The sequence below is a fragment of the Diabrotica virgifera genome, chromosome 6 (genome assembly GCF_917563875.1).
Source record: "Diabrotica virgifera virgifera chromosome 6, PGI_DIABVI_V3a".
NCBI lineage: Eukaryota > Metazoa > Arthropoda > Insecta > Coleoptera > Chrysomelidae > Diabrotica > Diabrotica virgifera.
The window spans coordinates 86,258,936-86,279,599 of NC_065448.1; the positions used below are offsets into that span (position 1 = coordinate 86,258,936).

Here is a 20,664-nt window from a genome sequence, read left to right on the forward strand (position 1 = left end):
ATGTCAGTTGTTTCATAAACGACACTTAACTGAGAATGCAAAGCTGGGATATCAAAAGATTTTCATTATTTAATCGTAGTGAAATAAATTCCTGTGGGAAATTTTGATGAATTATAATTAGAAATATTAACATTATTCTGAAGCTATTTTCTTGTGGCATTTTTACAATTTTAAATATTTATAATGGGAAATAAGTCACAATATTATTAAAAAATGATTTTATTAACGTTTCGACGCCCAAATCGGGTGCCGTTGTCAAAATACAAAATACTACTAACATAAACAAAAATGTTGTTGCTTAGTAAAAAAAATTCTTCTAATAATTTATTTAATCTGACTCATTTATATCGGCAATTCAGATACATATTATACATCTTAAAGTAGAAGACTTTAAAATGATATTGCCAATATTTATGAGTTGCGTTCCTGGGACGACTTTACTGAAAGATAATTAATTGGATTGCATGAAATCAACCCCAACTCAAGAATATCCGTCACAAAAAAAATATCATAGCATGTGATCTGTCTTTAAAAAGACAACCACATGCAACGGTGACATTAAAATTCTCGCGTTAGAGATCTCATAGTAAATCACGAGGGAAAACCAGGAAAAACCTCGTGATACTATCCCGACATCGTAAGTATTTGGTCTCACATTTAATTTACTCTCAAAATGAATACCAAATTCTGACTTTACTATAATTTTGTTTAAATTATAAATAATATTAATAATATATGGATATATAAGTAATACTAAAATATAAAATATGTACTAACTCGACTATTGACTTACTAATTGTGGTATTTTCTTTTTATTGACTTCCTCTTTCAGTATGGGTATCCACATCCTACTGCATTCTACCGAGGAATTTGCGAAATTCGTCGAAACGTTAATAAAACCATTTTTTAATAATATTGTGGCTTATTTCCCATTATAAATAGTTAAAATTAAGATTATATATAAATTCTACAAATTTTAAATCGTTAAAATTTTGAAAGTTAGAATTCATTTGTTATAGAATATTATCAAAAAGTCTCTCTGTTGCCGATATTATCAATCTTCATTATTTTTCTTTCATGTTCAAACCTCATATTTTCAGTTTTATCCCAAATATTTTTAAACTGCTCTCGTTTTTTAATTATCGTATTAATAAAGGCATCAATTTGTCTTATACAAAATGCAATGTCATTTGACTTCATCTGTAAAATGTCAAATAAAAGATCAATAAAAGGAAAAATATCTGCAAAAAATTTAAATCGAAATACATATTCTTTAAGCGAATGTACATGTACGTACCTAACCACCGCTGCAGCAGTAACAGTCGGAAGGAGCTAGGATGCGCTAGGACGATCGCTTCCAGAATACCAAAATTCGTGCGACTAGTGGGTTGCGGTCATTGAACCCGGACCAATTTTTAAACCGGACAACTGCTTGACAAGCGGCGATTTTAAGATGCGCTTCTGTCAGGAGTGGACCGAATATGTAGTTGAATTGTGTGCATATTGATTTCGTTCGTACGCGATTAATTTTTAATATTTTTCAATGCGTATGCCTAGGTAATATGTAGATTACTTGGATTAGGGAAAAATTTTTGTTATTAAATAGGTATTAATTAATAATAGATATATTTTCTTATATCGAAGTAGGTATAGGGAAGCGGCGCTTCTTCCGCTTCCATGGACCACACGCCACTGGCCCATACATTTCATTTCTTTTTATTATAACCATAAGATAGCTTAATTATTCTTCTTTTAGGTTCAATTTGTAAAATTTCATTGGATCCATTAGTTAAAGAATTACATTAACATAACTCAACCTTGCACTTCGCCGTACGCTAGTTTACAGTGCGCCAATGTTTGTGAGAAGGGTGACTTTAGCGTTATAAATAAAAAATTATAGAAGATACAAATTTAATTTTAGAAAATTCTTTATAAAAGTTTTTTTTGTAAAATTTTCTGAATTTTTCAATGGTTTTGTTCTAGAATTTATATTTTCGTAGTTATTTAAAAAAAACATCAAACTTCGTAGTTCATTTGTTTAATAAAAAATGAAGCACCCACTTCTCGAGTAGAACTTTTTGATATGTTGTTTATTAAACATTTCTTAGTGAAATTACAAAAAGTTCTATCTTGTTTGATTTTTTCCGAAGTGAAAATCTATATGCACTCCCCTATAAGTTTCTACCTGAAGTTAACGCGTCAACAAAATTAAAGATAGAGTGATGAACCCGATAAAAATAATTATTGTTAGAATGTGAATGAAAAGACTTACAATTATGTGTTGTATTTTGAAGCGACGAACATTTTTCTGCACAAAATGAAAGAGAAAATGAAGCATGTATATTTACCAATATATGTATCTACTATCTTTCTCTTAGGTCTTGGGAAAATTCTGCATTTTATTCACTTCAATTTACCTGTATAGGGTGGGGCAGATAATGGGCCTATTAGAAATATCTCGAGAACTAAATACAACAGAATAATGAACATTGGAATGAAGGAGTTTTGAAGAGTGATCTATTTAATGAAAATATTTTCATCTATTTGCTACTTCCGGTTATACCGGAAGATGCTTATAACTTCGTCGTTGTAAAAGGTATATTTTTACATTTTTAGATTCTACTCGATGTATCCTTTCTTAAAATATAGGGTTTTGTAATGTTATACAGGGTGGTTTAAAAAATAATTACGTTTTTTTTTATTAATTTCGTAGCAAATTTCACACTCTGTAGAATTGTAGTAGGTTGAGATCAAAAACTCTATTTATGTTCTAATGATTTTTAATATAGTCTACTAATGTTATAGTATAAGAGCTGTGAGACATTTTTGAGTAGGTATTTTAGGCAACCTGAAAATTTTTTAGGTGACTCTTCCATGATAGCCTAATACAAAAATGCCGGTCTGGCTGGAGGGTAGCGGTTATTTTCCCCAAAAATCCCCCCCAAAGTTAAAAAAAGGGTAAAAATTGTTATTACAAAAAATATCATTGACGTGACTTTAAAGTAAATTTAAATATTCAAATATAAAGAAAATAAACAGGCCAGGCGATTTGAGGGCGATTTTTAACTCTGCAAGATACTTGCATGGGCGCCCCAGGATTATTTTCAGGGGATGCATCTGAACTTCAGAAGATTTCATCTGAATCTGTACATACTATTAACGAGTATAAAATATACAACTATACATGAAAAGCTATGTACATTCCTTCCGGACAGGGAAGTACAATTATTATTTTGACAGGGTATTTTTTAATATTACAAATAATTATTCTAAAAAGACAGGTTTTTTTTGGTGAAATTTTCCAACTGCCATGTGATCGAACAAATTACGCGTGCATATAAATTAAAAGCGCTATAGGTAAGCAGGAGTGTGAGAAAGAGCGTATACCGATAGCTGTTTGCATCCTCTGTTGTACCTGAGCGAGTCCGTTCACTCGAGAAAAATCACGTGACCTGGCGATCCCATGTTGTTGTGCCTCGAAACGTCAGAGTAACTATTATATATTATAGTTTTTTAAGTAACTTTTTCTTAATTAAAGGAAAATAATAGGTACTATACAATAGATTTTGCAAATATGATAGAAAAAGACAGATATATTATTAAAAAAGTTATAGGTAGAAAAGTATAAAAGTATAAACTAAATTAATTCTGTGTGCGAATCTTGTACTTCTTCTTCAAACTCCTCATCTGAGCTTAAATATTCACTGTCTTCTTCTTCGTCAAACTCCCCTCGAAACTCAAATTCCTCTTCTACATGATCTGTAAATAGTTGTAATATGTATTTATAATTAATTAAAAATTAATTACTGATTAATTAATTGAGTTGCTACGTATTCTCTGTCCTTTTATACGAAGTCGAAGCCTGGACAATCACGGGCGCATCTGAAGATAGACTTGCCATTGTTGAGATGTGGTGTTATCGAATAATGTAAAAAAATATCATGGACGCAACACGTAACAAACACGGAAACATTAAGAAAGATAAAAAAAGGCAAAACAAACACTCAACACTATGAAAGAAAGAAAAATGAGCTACTTTATAATATAAGGAAAAGTATTAAGTATTAGTTATATAAGTAAGAATACGCAGCAACTCAATTAATTAATCACTAATTAATTTTTAATTAATTCTAAATACATATTTACAACTATTTACAGATCAGGTAGAAGAGGAATCTGAGTCTCGAGGGGAGACGAACGAAGAAGAAGAGAATGAATATTTATTTTGGCTCATTTTTCTTTCCTTTATAGTGTTGAGTATTTCTTTTGCGTTTTTCATCTTTCTTAATGTTTCCGTGTTTGTTACGTGTTGTGTTCATGATATTTTTTACATTATTCAATAACAGCACATCTTAACAATGGCAAGTCTTTCTTCAGATGCGCCCGTGATTGTCCAGGCTTCGACTCCGTATAAAAGGACAGAGAATACGTAGTAATTTAATTAAATTGTCGTTAATTAATTTTTAATTAATTCTAAATACATATTACAACTATTTACAGATCATGTAGAAGAGGAATCTGAGTCTCGAGGGGAGTCTGACGAAGAAGAAGACAGTGAATATTTAAGCTCAGATGAGGAGTTTGAAGAAGAAGTACAAGATTGGCACACAGAATTAATTTAGTTTATACTTTTATACTTTTCTACCTATATATTTATAATAATAAATCTGTCTTTTTCTATCATATTTGCAAAATCTATTGTATAGTACGTATTATTTTCCTTTGATTAAGAAAAAGTTACTTAAAAAATTATAATATATAATAATTACTCTAAAGTTTCGAGGCACAACAACATGGGATCGCCAGGTCACGTGATTTTTCTCGAGCGAACGGACTCGCTCAGGTACAACAGAGGACGCAAACAGCTATCGGTATAAGCTCTTTCTCACACTGCTGCTTACCTATAGCGCTTTTCATTTATATGTACGCGTAATTTGTTCGATCACATGGCAGTTGGAAAATTTCACCAAAAAAAAACCTGTCTTTTTTAGAATATTTATTTTTAATATTAAAAAATACCCTGTCAAAATAATAATTGTACTTCCCTGTCCGGAAGGAATGTACATAGATTTGCATGTAAAGTTGCATATTTTATACTCGTTAATAGTATGTACAGATTCAGATGAAATCTTCTGAAGTTCAGATGCATCCCCTGAAAATAATCCTGGGGCGCCCATGCAAGTATCTTGCAGAGTTAAAATCGCCCTCAAATCGCCTGGCCTGTTTATTTTCTTTATATTTGAATATTTAAATTTACGTTAAAGTCACGTCAATGATATTTTTTGTAATAACAATTTTTACCCCTTTTTTTAACTTTGGGGGGGATTTTTGGGGAAAATAACCGCTACCCTCCAGCCAGACCGGCATTTTTGTATTAGGCTATCATGGAAGAGTCACCTGAAAAATTTTCAGGTTGCCTAAAATACCTACTCAAAAATGTCTCACAGCTCTTGGACCATTAAAAATTATTAGTACAGCTTAATCTTAAATTTAAGTATACAGGGTAAAACACCCTGTATTTTAATATTGTAATGAAATGATATTTTATGGTACTTTTTCATTTCTTAAGCATTCCCTATATCTAACTGCTCTAATTTGGGCTTAATTGTTAATCGCACCAACAATCTTAACTACGTAGGTATTTTGACAACTAAACCATTATTGGTAATTTTAAGGATCAATCTAGATTAATATGTATTTATTTCCGAAAAATTATTTGTGATTGAATATTTTCACGGCCAACCTAATAAAATTTCACGTATTTTTTGTTGCAATTAATTTTTGTTTTGAATTACCAATAACTCACAAATTAAATCAGTTAGGTATAGGGAATGCTTAAGAAATAAAAAAGTACCAAAAAAGATCATTTCACTACAATGCTAAAATACAGGGTGTTCTATTTAAGAAAACTCAGAAAATACTCATGCCGACGTTCGACCAACTCTGTATACTAAAATTAAAAATTTAGCTATACATACTAACAATTCTTAACGATAGTAGACTATATTAAAAATCATTTAAACATAAACACAGTTTTTGTTGTCAAACTACTACATTTCTACAGGGTGTGAAAGTTGTTACGAAATTAATAAAAAAAACCTAATTATCTTTTAAACTACCCTGTATAACATTACAAAACCATATTTTAAGAAAGAAGACATCGAGGAGAATCCAAAAATGTTAAAATGTATAGGGTGTCCCATTTAACAAAACGTAGTTATAAGCAACTTCCGGTATAACCGGAAGTAGCAAATAGATAAAAATATTTTCAATAAATAGACCACTCTTCAAAACCCCTTCATTCCAATTTTCATGATTATGTTACCTTCAGTTCTCGAGATATTTCTAATAGGCCCTTTATTTGCCTCACCCTATATTAGTATACTACCCCCATAAAAACATTAATAGTTCAAAACAACAAATTAATACGTAGAGGTACTTTGCGACAACTAGCGCCATGAATGGTAACAATGAAGATTACAAACAAAGAACAATGAAGATTAATTTTACCTGGCAAAAGTAAACAATCAAATTTAAACAAAACCTCGGTTTTTCTAATAATTTTTTAATGCATTCATCTCTATTACATGATATATTATTAGATTATAAATACCGATAATAAAGATTTGGTTAAAATGAACAAAATTAAAATCGGACGAATTTCATGGTGGCATCGGACGAATTTCATGGTTACTCTTGAGGGCTAAAATAAATTCGGACCAATTTCATGATGTCATAAAATGAACCGGACGAATTTCATTTCGCCGCTTACTACACCTGTGAGGGTGATAATGAGATTCGAGAAAAAATAAGAAGCATATTTTTCTTAAAAAAATACAACCTATTTGGGATCAGTATTTCTAGAAATTTTATATTGATTTCGGCAGCAATAATATTCCTATCATTAGAACAATGTGCAAAACTAAATACTTTTTTTACACATTTATGTACTACTACATTTATGACTACCATTTACAAAAAAATTCCATAACAAAAGAAGTTTCTAATCTATTAGATTTCTATTAGATATCTATTTACCTGTATCAGCATATCCCTTATCATTAAAACCGGGTTTTCCAATAAAACAATAGTGGAATGTTTGTGCTTTAGATATTTGGAAACCCCCATGATAATCAATCCCCATATTTATGCAACTTAAAGAGATACCACCTCTTTGTCTTGTTTCCTCAAGGTACAAATTATTATGTCCAAAACTTTCGCCGCGGTTAGTCTATATAAAACACACAAAGAAACAAAGTTTAAGTGAACAATGTACTATAATATTTTAAATATTTCTGTGATAATTATATTAGTGGTAAACCATACTAAAACAGGTTGGTGTATTTTTGATTAGTTTTTGTTTAGGATAATTTGGATATGTAAATGTTTTAAAATTTTCAGTTGTTGACTAGAGAGTCATATTATTTTGTTTAAATAGTTGACAATATTAATTTTTGAAAGTTTTTTTTAATTTAAAATTGCTTATTTTTCCTATTAATCTAGATAATATTATTTTGTTATTTTTAAAAATTGGAGCATTTCCGACTTGTGAATCTCTATTCTCAACGTGTTGCTAAAGCTTTAATTTTAATAAAGAATTTTTTTGTGTGTAGAGCTCCATTTCTCTTTCGCGTTCTATAACCGTTTTAGTTGCTATCCAGCTCTATTATTTAATATTAAGATACAGTGATGAGCGCGCTAATAACCGGTAAAATAACGCAACAGATGGAAAACATAATACATTGTAAAGTAAAAAGAGATGAAACTAGTAGAGGTGGAAAATAACGATATGCACGTATAAATTAACATTATAATACATACATAGTTTCCCACCTTTAGACCATGATACAATAACCCAAGATACGACACGTAGCGTTCCTAATTTCGTTCAGGTCGCGCATGACGTCACGTTGTGAGTAGATCCTTTACATTTCGAATGCATTGCCATTATGATTTGGGGATTTTAACTTTTAATATCAGTTGTGAAATTTTCGAGATGTGCTGTTTTGTTTAGTATGATTAAATATAATTATTGAGAACATAATCTAATCATAGAAATCAATTACAAACAGGATTTTTTATTATTAGGCAAGATACGTCTCATTATATATTATACTGTATAATACACAGCGTTGCTCTCTACTGTTGTTCTGAAGCTATTTTCTTGTGGCATTTTTGTAATGAACTATTTTTAATGGGAAATAAGCCACAATTTTATCAAAAAAAAAAGATTTTATTAACGTTTCGACGTCCAAATCGGATGTCGTTCTTAAAATACAAAAAATATTAATGAATTAAACAAAAATGTTGTTGCTTAGCAAAAAATTCTTATAATAATTTATTTAATCTGGCTCATTTATATCGGCAATTCAGACATACCTTATACATTTTAAAGTAGAAAACTTTAAAATGATATTGCCAATTGTTCATTCGATTACATGAAATCAACCCCAACTCAAGAATATCCGTCACAAAAAAATCATAGCATGTGATCTGTCTTTAAAAAGACAACCAGATGCAACAGTGGCAGTAAAATTCTCGCATTAGAGATTCCATAGTAAATCACGAGGGAAAACCAGGAAAAAACCTCGTAATACTATCATGACATCGTAAGTATTAGGTCTTACTATTATTATCGTAAGTATTATATTAGAATCTGGTATTAGTTTTGAGAGTAAACTAAAGTAAGACCTAATAATGACGATGTCGGGATAGTATCACGAGGTTTTTTCCTGGTTTTCCCTCGTGATTTACTATGGAATCTCTAACGCGAGAATTTTACTGTCACCATTGCATGTGGTTGTATTTTTAAAGACAGATTACATGCTATGATTTTTTTCTGTGACGGATATTCTTGAGTTGGGGTTGATTTCATGTAATCAAATGAACAATAATTGGCAATATCATTTTAAGGTCTTCTACTTTAAAATGTATAATATATGTCTGAATTGTCGATATAAATGAGTCAGATTAAATAAATTATTAGAATAATTTTTTACTAAGTAACAACATTTTTCTTTAATTTATTAATATTTTTTGTATTTTCACAACGGCATCCGATTTAGACGTTCGAAACATTAATAAAATCATTTTTTAGTAAAATTGTGGCTTATTTCTCATTAAAAATAGTTAGTTGCTCTCTACCAGAATCCACTTTGCCTTTTCCCGCTTTCGCTAAATTTTGGGAGTCCTTTTTATCGAAAATTTTTAGGAGAATATCCAATCAGCTTGTGTTTGAGATTGCGTTCATAATCGTCGCTGTGACAATGTGTTGAACAGATACGAGCGTTGTTAACGTTAATATTGTCTGCACGTTTACGTTTACATAACTGTTTTCACACAAATCGCACTTTTTTGTCTTTTGGGAAACTAAAAAACTTGATATTCGTATCGAAACCTTGTGATTGATTGTCCACATTACAACCAAACACGGCACACCTCATTTTTAATAAAAGTTTAACAAATTATAAGTTAAATTCACCTTAAACAAAAAAATAAACACCGTTTACTATACGACAACACGGAATTTTATGCTGTTCTACTCACAGAGTGACGCAGTTGCATAGGCCCTGCCCACCGACTCCATGTCATATCTTCAGTTATTGTATCATGCCTTTAGACGTATCGGAGAAGTATGACAACTGTCACTGTGATAGGAGAATTTTATAAAATACTCCTGTTGCAGGCGTTTAAAGGTGGGAAACTATGTAATGGTAATTTATATGTTTATATCGATAATTTCCCCCTTTACTAGTTTCATCTCTTTTTATTTAATATTGCATTATGTTTTCCCTATTTTGCGTTATATTGTCGGTTATTAGCGCGCTCATAACTGTATTAGCTTAGTTCCATATTTTTATTGTTCCTCTTTTTTCTCTCTTCTTATCCATCTCTTATTCTTTGATCCTGCTTGTGGAATTTTAGATGCTTCTTCAATTCTATAATCAGTTATGTAAGGGGGACCATTAGTTTTATTATAGGTCAGTAATGTAAGGGGCTAAATGGAGTATGTATGTACATCTTCGTTTTAGTTTATGCTATGTATGTATTATAATCTCTGTCGAATTTTTTTCGTTCTGCTCTATTTCTTGATAATTTAATCCCTAATTTAATTCGTGATCATGATTGTGGTTAGCTTTTAGCAACCCTGCTCTCCTGAATTCTTCGATAGGCATATAAATATCGATTTTAACATTTCTTGGGTAATGATTCATGGGCAGATTTGATTGAATAACCCACCAAAATATCCAGAATATATTAATATATTAGCTTTAACTTTGTATATTTGGCCTAGCCCAGGCGATTTATTTTATTTACCTATTTATTTATTTAACAGGTCTTGTAGTCCGAGGGCTGAAACGTTTACATTTTATTTTACTCTTATAAATTTGATTTAATTTCACTTCAGTTTTTTATACACTCTTTCATCACTTCTCTCCATCTCTTATGTCTAATGTTAGTTCTTTCCATCTTTCAATGTTACTTTTCTTCCGGTCTTCGTACACATTGTCCTTCCATCTTTTTCTTGGTCTGCCCTTCCTTCTCTTTTGTATTGATCTTCGTAAGTGTCTCATTTTTTGGCATTCTTTTATTTCCCATTCTTTCGATGTTCCCCAAATATTGTCTTGTCTGTGCTTTAATTGTCGTCATATCGTTGACTCTTTATACAGTTCTTCTAATTTTTTATTTGTTCTTCTTCTACTCCTCCTCTATCTGTTCTCCTTCGTAAGGATGTAGTGGCGTCATGTAAGTCGTTTGACTATTTCTGTCCAATTCTCTCTCTCTCTCCTGTGCGTGTTATTTTGCTTCGAAGAATGAGTAACCAGTCATGTCCTTTATTTGGTCCGACCATCGTAATGGAGATCTTTCTCTGGATCTTCTACCCTCTACGTTGCCTTCAACTATCATTCGTTCCATGCCTTCTCTTCTTGTACTTATATGTCCAAAATATCTCAGTATATTTTGGTTGATAGTTGTGCTGAGTCTAGTTTTTATGTTAAGTTCGGCTAATATTGAATTATTTGTGCGATGTGCGGTCCATGGTATGAGCAACATTCTCTGGTAGACCCACATTTCAAATGCACTTCTTCTTCTACACTGACCATTTATTTTCAGTCCTCCATATATTGCTTTTTGGATTTTCCTCTCCCATTTTTTAAAAGGTCTCCTTCTGACTTTTTCAGCACCCATGCATGTTTCGATGTTTCGCATTCGTACCTTACTGTATGATAACTGTCTTGTAAATTCTGATTTTTGTTCTTCTGGAGACGTATTTGGATTTCATTAATGTTCGTAATGCTCCATACATTTTATTTCCTTTGACTATTCTTGCCTGTATCTTCTGCTCATGACCATTTTCATCTATTTTGTTTATCAGTTTACCAACTCTTACCTCGCTGTTCTGTTTATGTTTGAGTCTATTTCCAATTTTTTTTGTCACAGTAGAACAGAACGTCTTCGCTTTTATAATTTACGTTGCGCACTTGTTTTGTATTAAAATTTCTCTACACCACGCGATATTTTTGTGGAAAATGTAGGAGTAAAATCAAACACTTTATTTACGTTCGAATGCCACGTTGCCACCCAGTGCCGGATTAACCATTAGGCAAAGTAGGCAGTTGCCTAGGGGCCTCGAAAAGGAAAAATAATAATTAGAATTACCCATTAGAATTACAATTAGAATACAATTAGAATACCATAAAAGTGATGGTGGACGTATAAAATTACATTACAATTAACACTTTTGTTCACATAGAAAGTCGATGTTGTGAGAATAAATCTCTAATGAATGCCCTTTGGTAAAAGGAACGCTACTACAAATGAAAATAAGAAAAAAGGTTCGAGAGTGGAGCAGAAAAACACAAGAAAAAGCAGGAGAAAGAAAAGATTCTTAAGCAAGGTCTAAAGCAGAAGCAAAACTTATTTGAGTTTAAACTGAGTTTCACATGGAAATCCATAGCTAGTGAAGCTGCAACCAATGAAAATGCACATGATGAAATAGAAATAACTGCGGAAAACATAGCTTCCGTAACTGAAGTAGATGAAAAAATATATAACGACAGTTCTATTCCATTTCAAGAAGTTGGAACCAGAAACCAATAAAGAACCAGAAACAAAATCTAAGTTAGAAATTAAAGTTAAAAATAAATTGGGTCCTAAATTCGGAAAACGACATAGGATTTCGGAATACAATAACTAAAGAAGTAAGAAAATTTTGAATTGGGAAAGGTCTTCAGAATGTAAAAACCTTCATGAAAGTGTTTCAGCATCAAAAAGAAATTTTGAAGGCATTACAAGATTTTTACACAATCTATGGTTTTTCGAAAATAAATAAGTGGAACAAAAATTAAAAGAGATTGGCTGACGTATTCTCCCTCATATAATATCGTATTTTGGGTTTGTTTAGTCCGTGTACAACTTTTTTTCAGCCGCAACTCACCGCTGGGAAGTTATGATCAAATGCTTAAATGAAGCTCCACTAAGCGATCTCATTCGCCACGATCTAGTTCTTAAAAGAACAAGCAGCACAAGATGGACTGCAAGGGCACGTGCAACAAGACCTTTGTCTAAACATTACAACGCTTTCAAATCTATTCTTCATACTTTTGATGAAGACACAAATTAGAAAGCTGAAAGAGTTCATGAGGCTAAGTGTTTGTTGAAAGAAATGTCAAAATAAGAAACATTCATAATGAACGAGTTTTGGGCAACAATTTAAGAACGCATCAACACTGTCAGGGAATCATTACAGAGATACAGAGAGAAGAAATTGAACATCAAACTGCAGTTCAGCTTCTAAATTCATTTTTGGAGTTCTTAAAATTCCAAAGAGATCATTTAGCTTACTACGAGCAAGCAGAAGACCTGCGATCTAGAATACTCTTAATATTCCGACGCGAATAAACGACAACGAGCAAGAAAACTGCATTTTGATGATGCTAATTCCAATGAAGTTTTTCTACAGAGTGGACAAAAGTTAAGGTTATAACGTATCTACCAATGTTCGATAAGCTATACTGAGCTGAATCGTCGGTTGACAGTGTACGGGTCAGTGAACTCAATATTTGGTCTTTGATGTGTTTTTACAAAATTGAGTGATACTCAAATAAAGGAGTGTGCTTCAAAACTACATGAAAACTATCGGGATAATATTGAATCTGAAGTTAAAGATGAACTAGAGGAGTTCAAATATTTTATAGCCCAGCTTCAAGACTTGCAGAGAAAACAATTTATTCCTGCTTCACAGTCATTTTGGAATATTTCCCAACAGGCGAACGGATATTTTCAAAAATGAAAATTATTAAAAACATGGAAAGCCTAGGTTTCTTAAGGGGCTTTATAACTTGGGTTGCCTAGGGGTCTCAAAATTCTTAATCCGGGACTGTTGCCATCCCAGGAGATTTATTGGTTTTCATTAATCTAATTGCATGAATAACCTCGGCTTTAGTAATCTGTGGTAATAGGTTTCCGATTATTATGTTCATAAAAAATTTCCTTGTTTATGGTCTTGAAGTAATTCTTCTGTGCATTCCTTTTTTGTTTGATTTTTGATCTGTTTTCATAGAAATGTTTTCTATCTGTTTAGAAGTATATTTGTAATATTTCGTATTTTTTGTGTTGCTTATTCTTCTTAATACAGTCGAACCCGCTTATTAGAATACCTGTTAAAGGAATATCCCGCTTTAAGGAATAGAAATTTGAGGTCCCGAAACGTTTCTTCTAGCCACCCATGATCGGTTATTAGAATATCCCGGTTGTAGGAATACTTTTGCTTTGCACGAAGGCTATTCCAATAAACGGGTTCGACTGTATGCCTATTCATGACAAATATTGGAGATCATTATGGCAATTTTTGTCTTATCTGCAGCTTTGCGGAAAAGCTGCACATATGCTGTGTTGAATTCGATTCTGAAGTCCCCATCCGGTAAAAGGTGGATCTATCTTTACCGATGTTCGCTCTTATCTCTTGGGTGTTTTGTTCCATTCTTCAATTTAATCGGAGTAACCTAGTTGAGTCCCAGAATTTATAATCCGTATTTCTAATAGCCGAGTTGAGTCCCGAAGATGGGTAAATTGAGTCCCGTGTCTACCTGGGGCTTAGTCGGTGTACGTAATGATTTCTAGGAATTAGAAAACAATAATTTATTTTAGAGCATATAATTTTATTACAAAAATGTATACCTACAATATTTACAAAAAACAATATAAGCTAGAATTACATGCTAATTCATTTATTTAACTATTCTAAATTTTTCACCTACACTTTTGATGTAATCAAATTTTGATATTAATCTATTATTTAATTTTAAAATTTGTTCATCTACAAATTTTTTTGATGTAAGGGTTTGTACAGAATAATTTATTTTTTATTTTTTTGTACCCTTCTAATTTTAACATACGTTTCACTTTGAAAGTCTATTAAACCTGTTAAAAATTGGAAAAAATGAATATGAGCAAAATAAAATGACGAGTTAAACCTGGAATGAAAACTCTCACATGCGTTCGTCGTTCGTTGTAAACTGCTTGACATCTCCGCCCATATTTCTGGCGGAAACTTAGCCGATTCTGAGACATAATTATCGACCAGATAGTCCACAAATTCTACTATTCTATGATTTTGTTGCTGCATTGATGATAAAGCTTCAACAAAACAATCTCCTACATCTTCTGGGTTGAGAAATGGCATTCCAAAGCAGTATGTTAAATATTTTCCTACATCACTCTCTTTGTCTTTGTATAAGGATGTTAAACCTAGTGCCTGAATTTTGCGCCACCTGAAAAAAGAAAAAAACATCATTAGAATTACAACAGTATGACATATATGGAAAATAAGTAAAAACACCGGAAAACAAAAAGCATATATACACATCATCATATCATCATCAAAAATACAATTCAAATACTCGTATGTTGAATATGACTACTTATCAGGACCAGGAAAATTACAACAACGTGGCATATGGGAAATCAGTAAAAAACACCAAAAAACAAAAAGTTTACATACACATCATCATCACCATCATAAAAAAAAATTGAAATATGTCAAATATGACTCCTACTTATCAGGACCAGGAAAATTACAACAGCGTGGCATATGGGAAATCAGTACAAAAAAAAACAAAAAACAAAAAGCACACATACACATCATCATCATTCAAAAAAAGGATTCAAATATGACTACTTACCAGGATTGTCCTAAATGGAATCGGCAGGCAGCCCTTCAATGAAACATTAGTCCAAACTTCAGTGACACTTTGCTGAATTGCTGAATTTAAGTGCCAGTGTATATGTATGTTTTTGTTTATTTTGCAATAAGAAGAAAACCAAAGGTATATAATGATCTTCTTTTAGACCATGGATGGAGAACATTTGCTTAAAAAACTTTGGGCAATATTCAAAAGTTCCATCTATATAAATGGTGTCCAAATCTGCTAAAAATTCTAAATTGCTGCTACAGAAAAACATAATAATTTGGTTTTCTATGTCGTTCACCATTAGAAAATCCTCGTTTTTGTTGGTTTTCACTGGAAATGTTTTTAATATATCATGAGTTTCCTCCATACTTTTTGGTAATTTAGGCAGAAGAGATCGTCGGGCGTTATACATATTTTTTCGAACCAATGCCACGTCTTTGGTAGTCAAGGTACTAATATCTCCATTTCGTAATTCCTTTTGCAAAATTTTCATAGGTCTTTCACCGATGTCTTCTACGGCCTTTCGTTTTAAGGAGTTACTTAACATTTGACGGTTATGTAAGTGCATCTTCGTTTAATTCGCTATGGTTGTGTTCATCCCGAATTTCCGTCACTACGTTGTCACCTTGGGTTTTTAAAAATGCTTTACATTTTTCCCTCCACTGCGCACAACACATCCAACGCTTGTCGTTATTCTTTAAAGATTTGTAAAAACGATATTTGAAGCCATTTAACACAATCAATTGTTTTCCTTTTTCATTAAGAACAATTTTCACTGAACTCATTTTGGCAATCAACTTAACACCGTATCATATACAGATAGATCGCACCATACTAAATATTTTGTAGGATATTGCTTTTTTATATTTGATTACCATAAATGCATAACCAATAAAATCATTTCATTCCTCTATTGTTATTCCAGGTAATAACAATATTTCTAAATATGCTTAAGTACAAATTAGAAAGTATCATAATACTTACAAATTAGAAAGTATCATAATACTTACAAATTAGAAAGCTATTAAAAGGTAATTAGAAGGATTACGATGCCCGGGACTCAATTCGACCATCTAAATATTTTGACCCTTCTTAATTCAGGTATATGGGACTCAATTTACCTATGCCCTATTTAATATAGTGTTCAGATAGTTGTCTTCTTTACTTTTATATTGAGTCCATATTGTTGACTGTAATACGTCATTTTGTTCATAGGTACTTAGAGGTCTTCTAGGTTGTCCACAAATACTAAACTGCATATCTTATCTGGTTTAGTCGATACCTACCCGTTTAGTAGAATTCCTTTTTCAGTTTCGTGCAAAGCTTCGATAAATATTCTTTAAAAGTAGAGATTGACGATTAGAGGAGGCAAAATACAGCCTTGCCTCACTCCACGCATAGTTTTCACATATTCCTTGTGTCATCTTCAACTCTGAGATTTGCGGTCTGATTCCAGCATAGGTTAGGTTTTTAATTATTGATCTTAGCCCAAGTAGTTCCTTAATTTTTTTTATGCAAATTAACGTTGTGATATTTATTTTGCAAGTCTTTTTATTTCCTTCTATCTTTTTCAATATTCCGCATCCCTTGCACCGATTATTTTTCTGTTTATTTTATACTTTAGAACTTTTGGTATCACATCTTTTTATTCTTGAATTTTTTTCTTTTATTCATTAGCTTCAAAATCAAGCTTCAAGTTTTCCATCCTTTTTCCTTGTATCTTGTCGCCAAAAGTATTTTTTAACTAGGCTTCAATGTCCCTTATTTTAACAATTCGGTAGTTGATGCTCTCATATATCTATTATTAATTTTGTTACATAGGTTTTTACATTGTATTCTTCTTCTTTGGGTGCAGTCTTCTTAGCGAAGGTTGGCGATAACTTCTGCAAAGTCTTCTCTATTTTCGGCTTTTCTTATTAGACTTTGAAAGTCTAATCCTGTCCATTCTTTGATGTTGCGCAGCCAGGCCGCGTCTACTCGGGCCGCGTCTTCCTTGTATTTTCACTTCTATATTAAGTTGAAGGAAGTTATACCTGTTGTGTCTAAATATGTGTCCAAGATAAGATGTTTTACGTTTCTTGAGAATTTCTGTAAGTTCACGTTCTCTATTCATACGCCTTCTTCTCATAAAACTTCTTCATTTCTCACGCGGTCGGTCCATGGAATTTTCAGAGATTGTATTAAAAGAATTTGTATTCAATCACATTGTATTAAAATAATCAAAACTGTTAATACTAATACAGTACATAAATCATTCATTCCGTAATCATTTCAAACACTAAAAAGATTTTTCTTTGTTTTCTAGTTATGGGGAATGAAACGTGCAACTGCATTCCTATGAAGCAATGTTCATCTTTTCTAAAATATTTTAAAGGTTTAGAAAGACCGTTATCTGAAGCTTCGAAGGAACATCTCAAAAGTAAGCAATGCGAAGACTTCGATGGACAAGTGAAAGTTTGCTGTGATTTCGAGAGTACTACAGCTCCAACTCGAACTCATCATTCGAGATCATCATATAGTAAGTATTATACAAATATAGATATATTAAAAAATTGGCTACTATTATTAAAAAGATTGATATATAAAATTTGGTTTTGATTATAAGTATAAAACTATTACACTGTATTAAAAAATATTAGTGTTACATTTTATAAAAACTGTAATATCTACGTTAGTTTTTCATTCACTCAATATTTTTTCAATTTCTATGTCTTTTATTTCACTTTTCTCGTACCCACTCTAGCGTGACTGTCTAGTTCTTCTCTTCAAGATGTCATAGGTTGTCGATATTTTTCCTTATACCTATCAAGTTATTGTATTATCTACCTATTATTTTATGTTGTTAGTTCCCCTACACGTTCGTACCACTTTGATATTTACCTTTCAATGTAGGTATGTTATTATTGATTTTTATAGTTTATTTACTTATTCTGTTTTAGACCAGGACTAATCGGTAAAAAAACGTGTATTTTTGGATGGGAGAGGTGGCATTCGGATTTTTGCAGATAAAGTTAGGTGACACCTTCAGTAATAATAATTGACTTATGCTCCTTCTCAAATATGCCCGGAACATTATTAAAAAAAATTAAAATATTTAAAAATTTCTAAAAACATTGATTTTTTTCTGCCTTCTTTGCTTATAACTTTAAAACGGTTCGTTTTGGAACAAAGTCTTAGAGAAATAAAATAAAGATAATAATTGAATTTTGTATGATATACGACTGGTCAAAAATGTCTTAAGGTATTACCTTTTCTGCAATATAGCAATAAATACAAAATAAGGGGGCAAAATACGCCTGTTGTTATTCAATGTTTCTTAACCACTTTGGTGGCACTTAGAACGTTATTAATTCGCTTAGAAAATTCTTATAACTTACTTAAATGGTCTACCAAATTTCATTAAACTCGACCTAATAGATTTTGCATAATAAATTTGCAATGTAAATGTTTTTAAAAAAGTTCAAATTTTTTAAAATCTTTCTGAAGAAAAAGTAGACCATTTAGAAGTTGGCTAATTTTTTTACATATAAAGAGGTTCTATACCTATATAATACACTTTATAGAATTAAACCGGTATAATTTGACTTAAACTTTCAAATGCTGTCAGCAGAATTGCTATTTTATTTTTGAATCAAAAGTTATTCTCGTTCAAAAATTGCAATTTTTCGATTTTTTTAATGTTTCACCGCGTTTATCTCGAAAACTATGAATCCTACGAAAAAACTTGTAGGACCATTTTTTGCTTAGAATTACCCAAGAAATACAAAAAAATGTTGTATTTTGCGAAAAGTCGATGTTATGTAATTCCTCAAGTTCTTTGTTTTTAACAATCTTATCGACATCCGCAGCAACTGTTACCCAAAAAAATCGTGTTCTACGGGTCAAAATACATAAAAAAACTTGGGTAAGCCCATCTAAATAAAGGAGCCCGTAGGACCTCCTGGATACAGCACTAATTTGTTTATAAGCCAAAAAATTGTTTATAACTTTAAGACATTGCTGAGACTGCTTAAATAATCCGATTTCAATTCTGTAAAGTGCATTAGATAGGCAGAATGCTTCTTTATATGTGAAAAAATTGACAAATCTTTGTATGTTCTAGTTTTTGTTGTGCAAGATTTTAAAAAATTAAATTAAAAAAAAAAGTTTAGATTGCAAAATTATTATGCAAAATCTAGTAAGTCAATTTTAATGGAATTTGGTGGAAGGTTCCAAGTGTAACCTAAGTGATGGAAAAACATTGATTAAGGACAGGCTTGTTTTGCCCCCTTCTTTTATATTTATTGCTATTTTGCAGCAAGGGTGTTAAATTAAGACATTTTTAACCAATCGCATCTAATAGAAAATTTAATTATCTTTGTTTTATTCCTATACGACTTTGTTCCAAAATGAATCGTTTTAAAGTTATAAGCAAAGAAATTAGAAAAAAAAATGATTTTTTTTTTGAAATTTTTAAATATTTTATTTTTTTTATAAATGTTCCGGGCATATTTGGGAAGGAGCATAAGTCAATTATTATTAACGAAGTTATCACCTAACTTTATCCGCAAAAATCCGAATGCCACCTCTCACTTCCACCTAAAAACAGATCCTTCTTGGTCTATTTACGCTGTTTTCGTCACTGTGAATTCAAGGAACTTGTATTTCTTCTTGTTTAAGTGCCGTCTTCCAATCGGAGGTTAGATATCATCACCACTATCTTTACCCTATCTACCGCAGCTCTGAAGAGTTCTATGGAGCTGCATTTAAACCAGTATATTCAGTTCTTCTCTAGGGTACTCTCCTTCTTCCTATAAGTACTCTTTCCCTTCCTCCTTCCATCTTTTCCTGTATTATCAGTCTCAGTAGTTCATATCGCTGCCCCCTCATTACGTGTCCCAGATATTGTAACTTTCTTATTTTTATTGTGTTCGGGTTCCATTTCAAATCACTCAATTTTGGAGAAAAAAACATTTTGGACCTCCGATTTGTCTGAAAATTGGTATATAGCTTCTGCGGGACGTAAAAATAAGATATTTAAGGTCAAAAAAATCTTCTTCTTCTTTTTTTCTCAAAATGTTATGCGATTTTACAGTGATTTGGTGTTTATTTATACAAATTTGCATTTTCTATCGTAAAGTATCAATGGAAAACATAATATTTTAATAGAAGGGGCTCAAAAATGTCATTATATGGCATTATAACAAGTTACTTTGATTCAAAACAAGCTTTTGATTAAATTTTATAGTGTAGAAAACGTTAAAATACCATTTTTTACATTTTTCTCCATTCCCAAAATACACATAATCGATTTGGCTGACAATTTGCCCACAGATAGACAAAACATAGGACTTTAAGTGGTTAGAAGGATTTTAATTATATTACAATACCAAAAAAGTTACATGCAATATTATAGTCAGAAATATAGGCGTCTACTGTAAGTAGACCTCACGACAAAAATTGTTAAAAAGAAATTGTAATAATTGTAAAT

At 31.6% G+C, this 20,664-nt stretch overlaps 1 protein-coding gene across 1 annotated transcript in view; it reads left to right on the top strand.

Annotated features, from left to right (window-relative positions):
• The first annotated feature begins 7,193 nt into the window (after positions 1 to 7,193).
• The window catches only part of LOC114339160 (uncharacterized), a 28,694-nt gene continuing 15,223 nt past the window's right edge, over positions 7,194 to 20,664 (top strand). The window contains exons 1-2 of the mRNA XM_028289792.2: positions 7,194 to 7,334; positions 17,500 to 17,712. Of these exons, the coding sequence (XP_028145593.1) occupies positions 7,271 to 7,334; positions 17,500 to 17,712 (277 nt within the window). The 5' untranslated portion in view covers positions 7,194 to 7,270. The remainder of the gene's footprint in view (positions 7,335 to 17,499; positions 17,713 to 20,664) is intronic.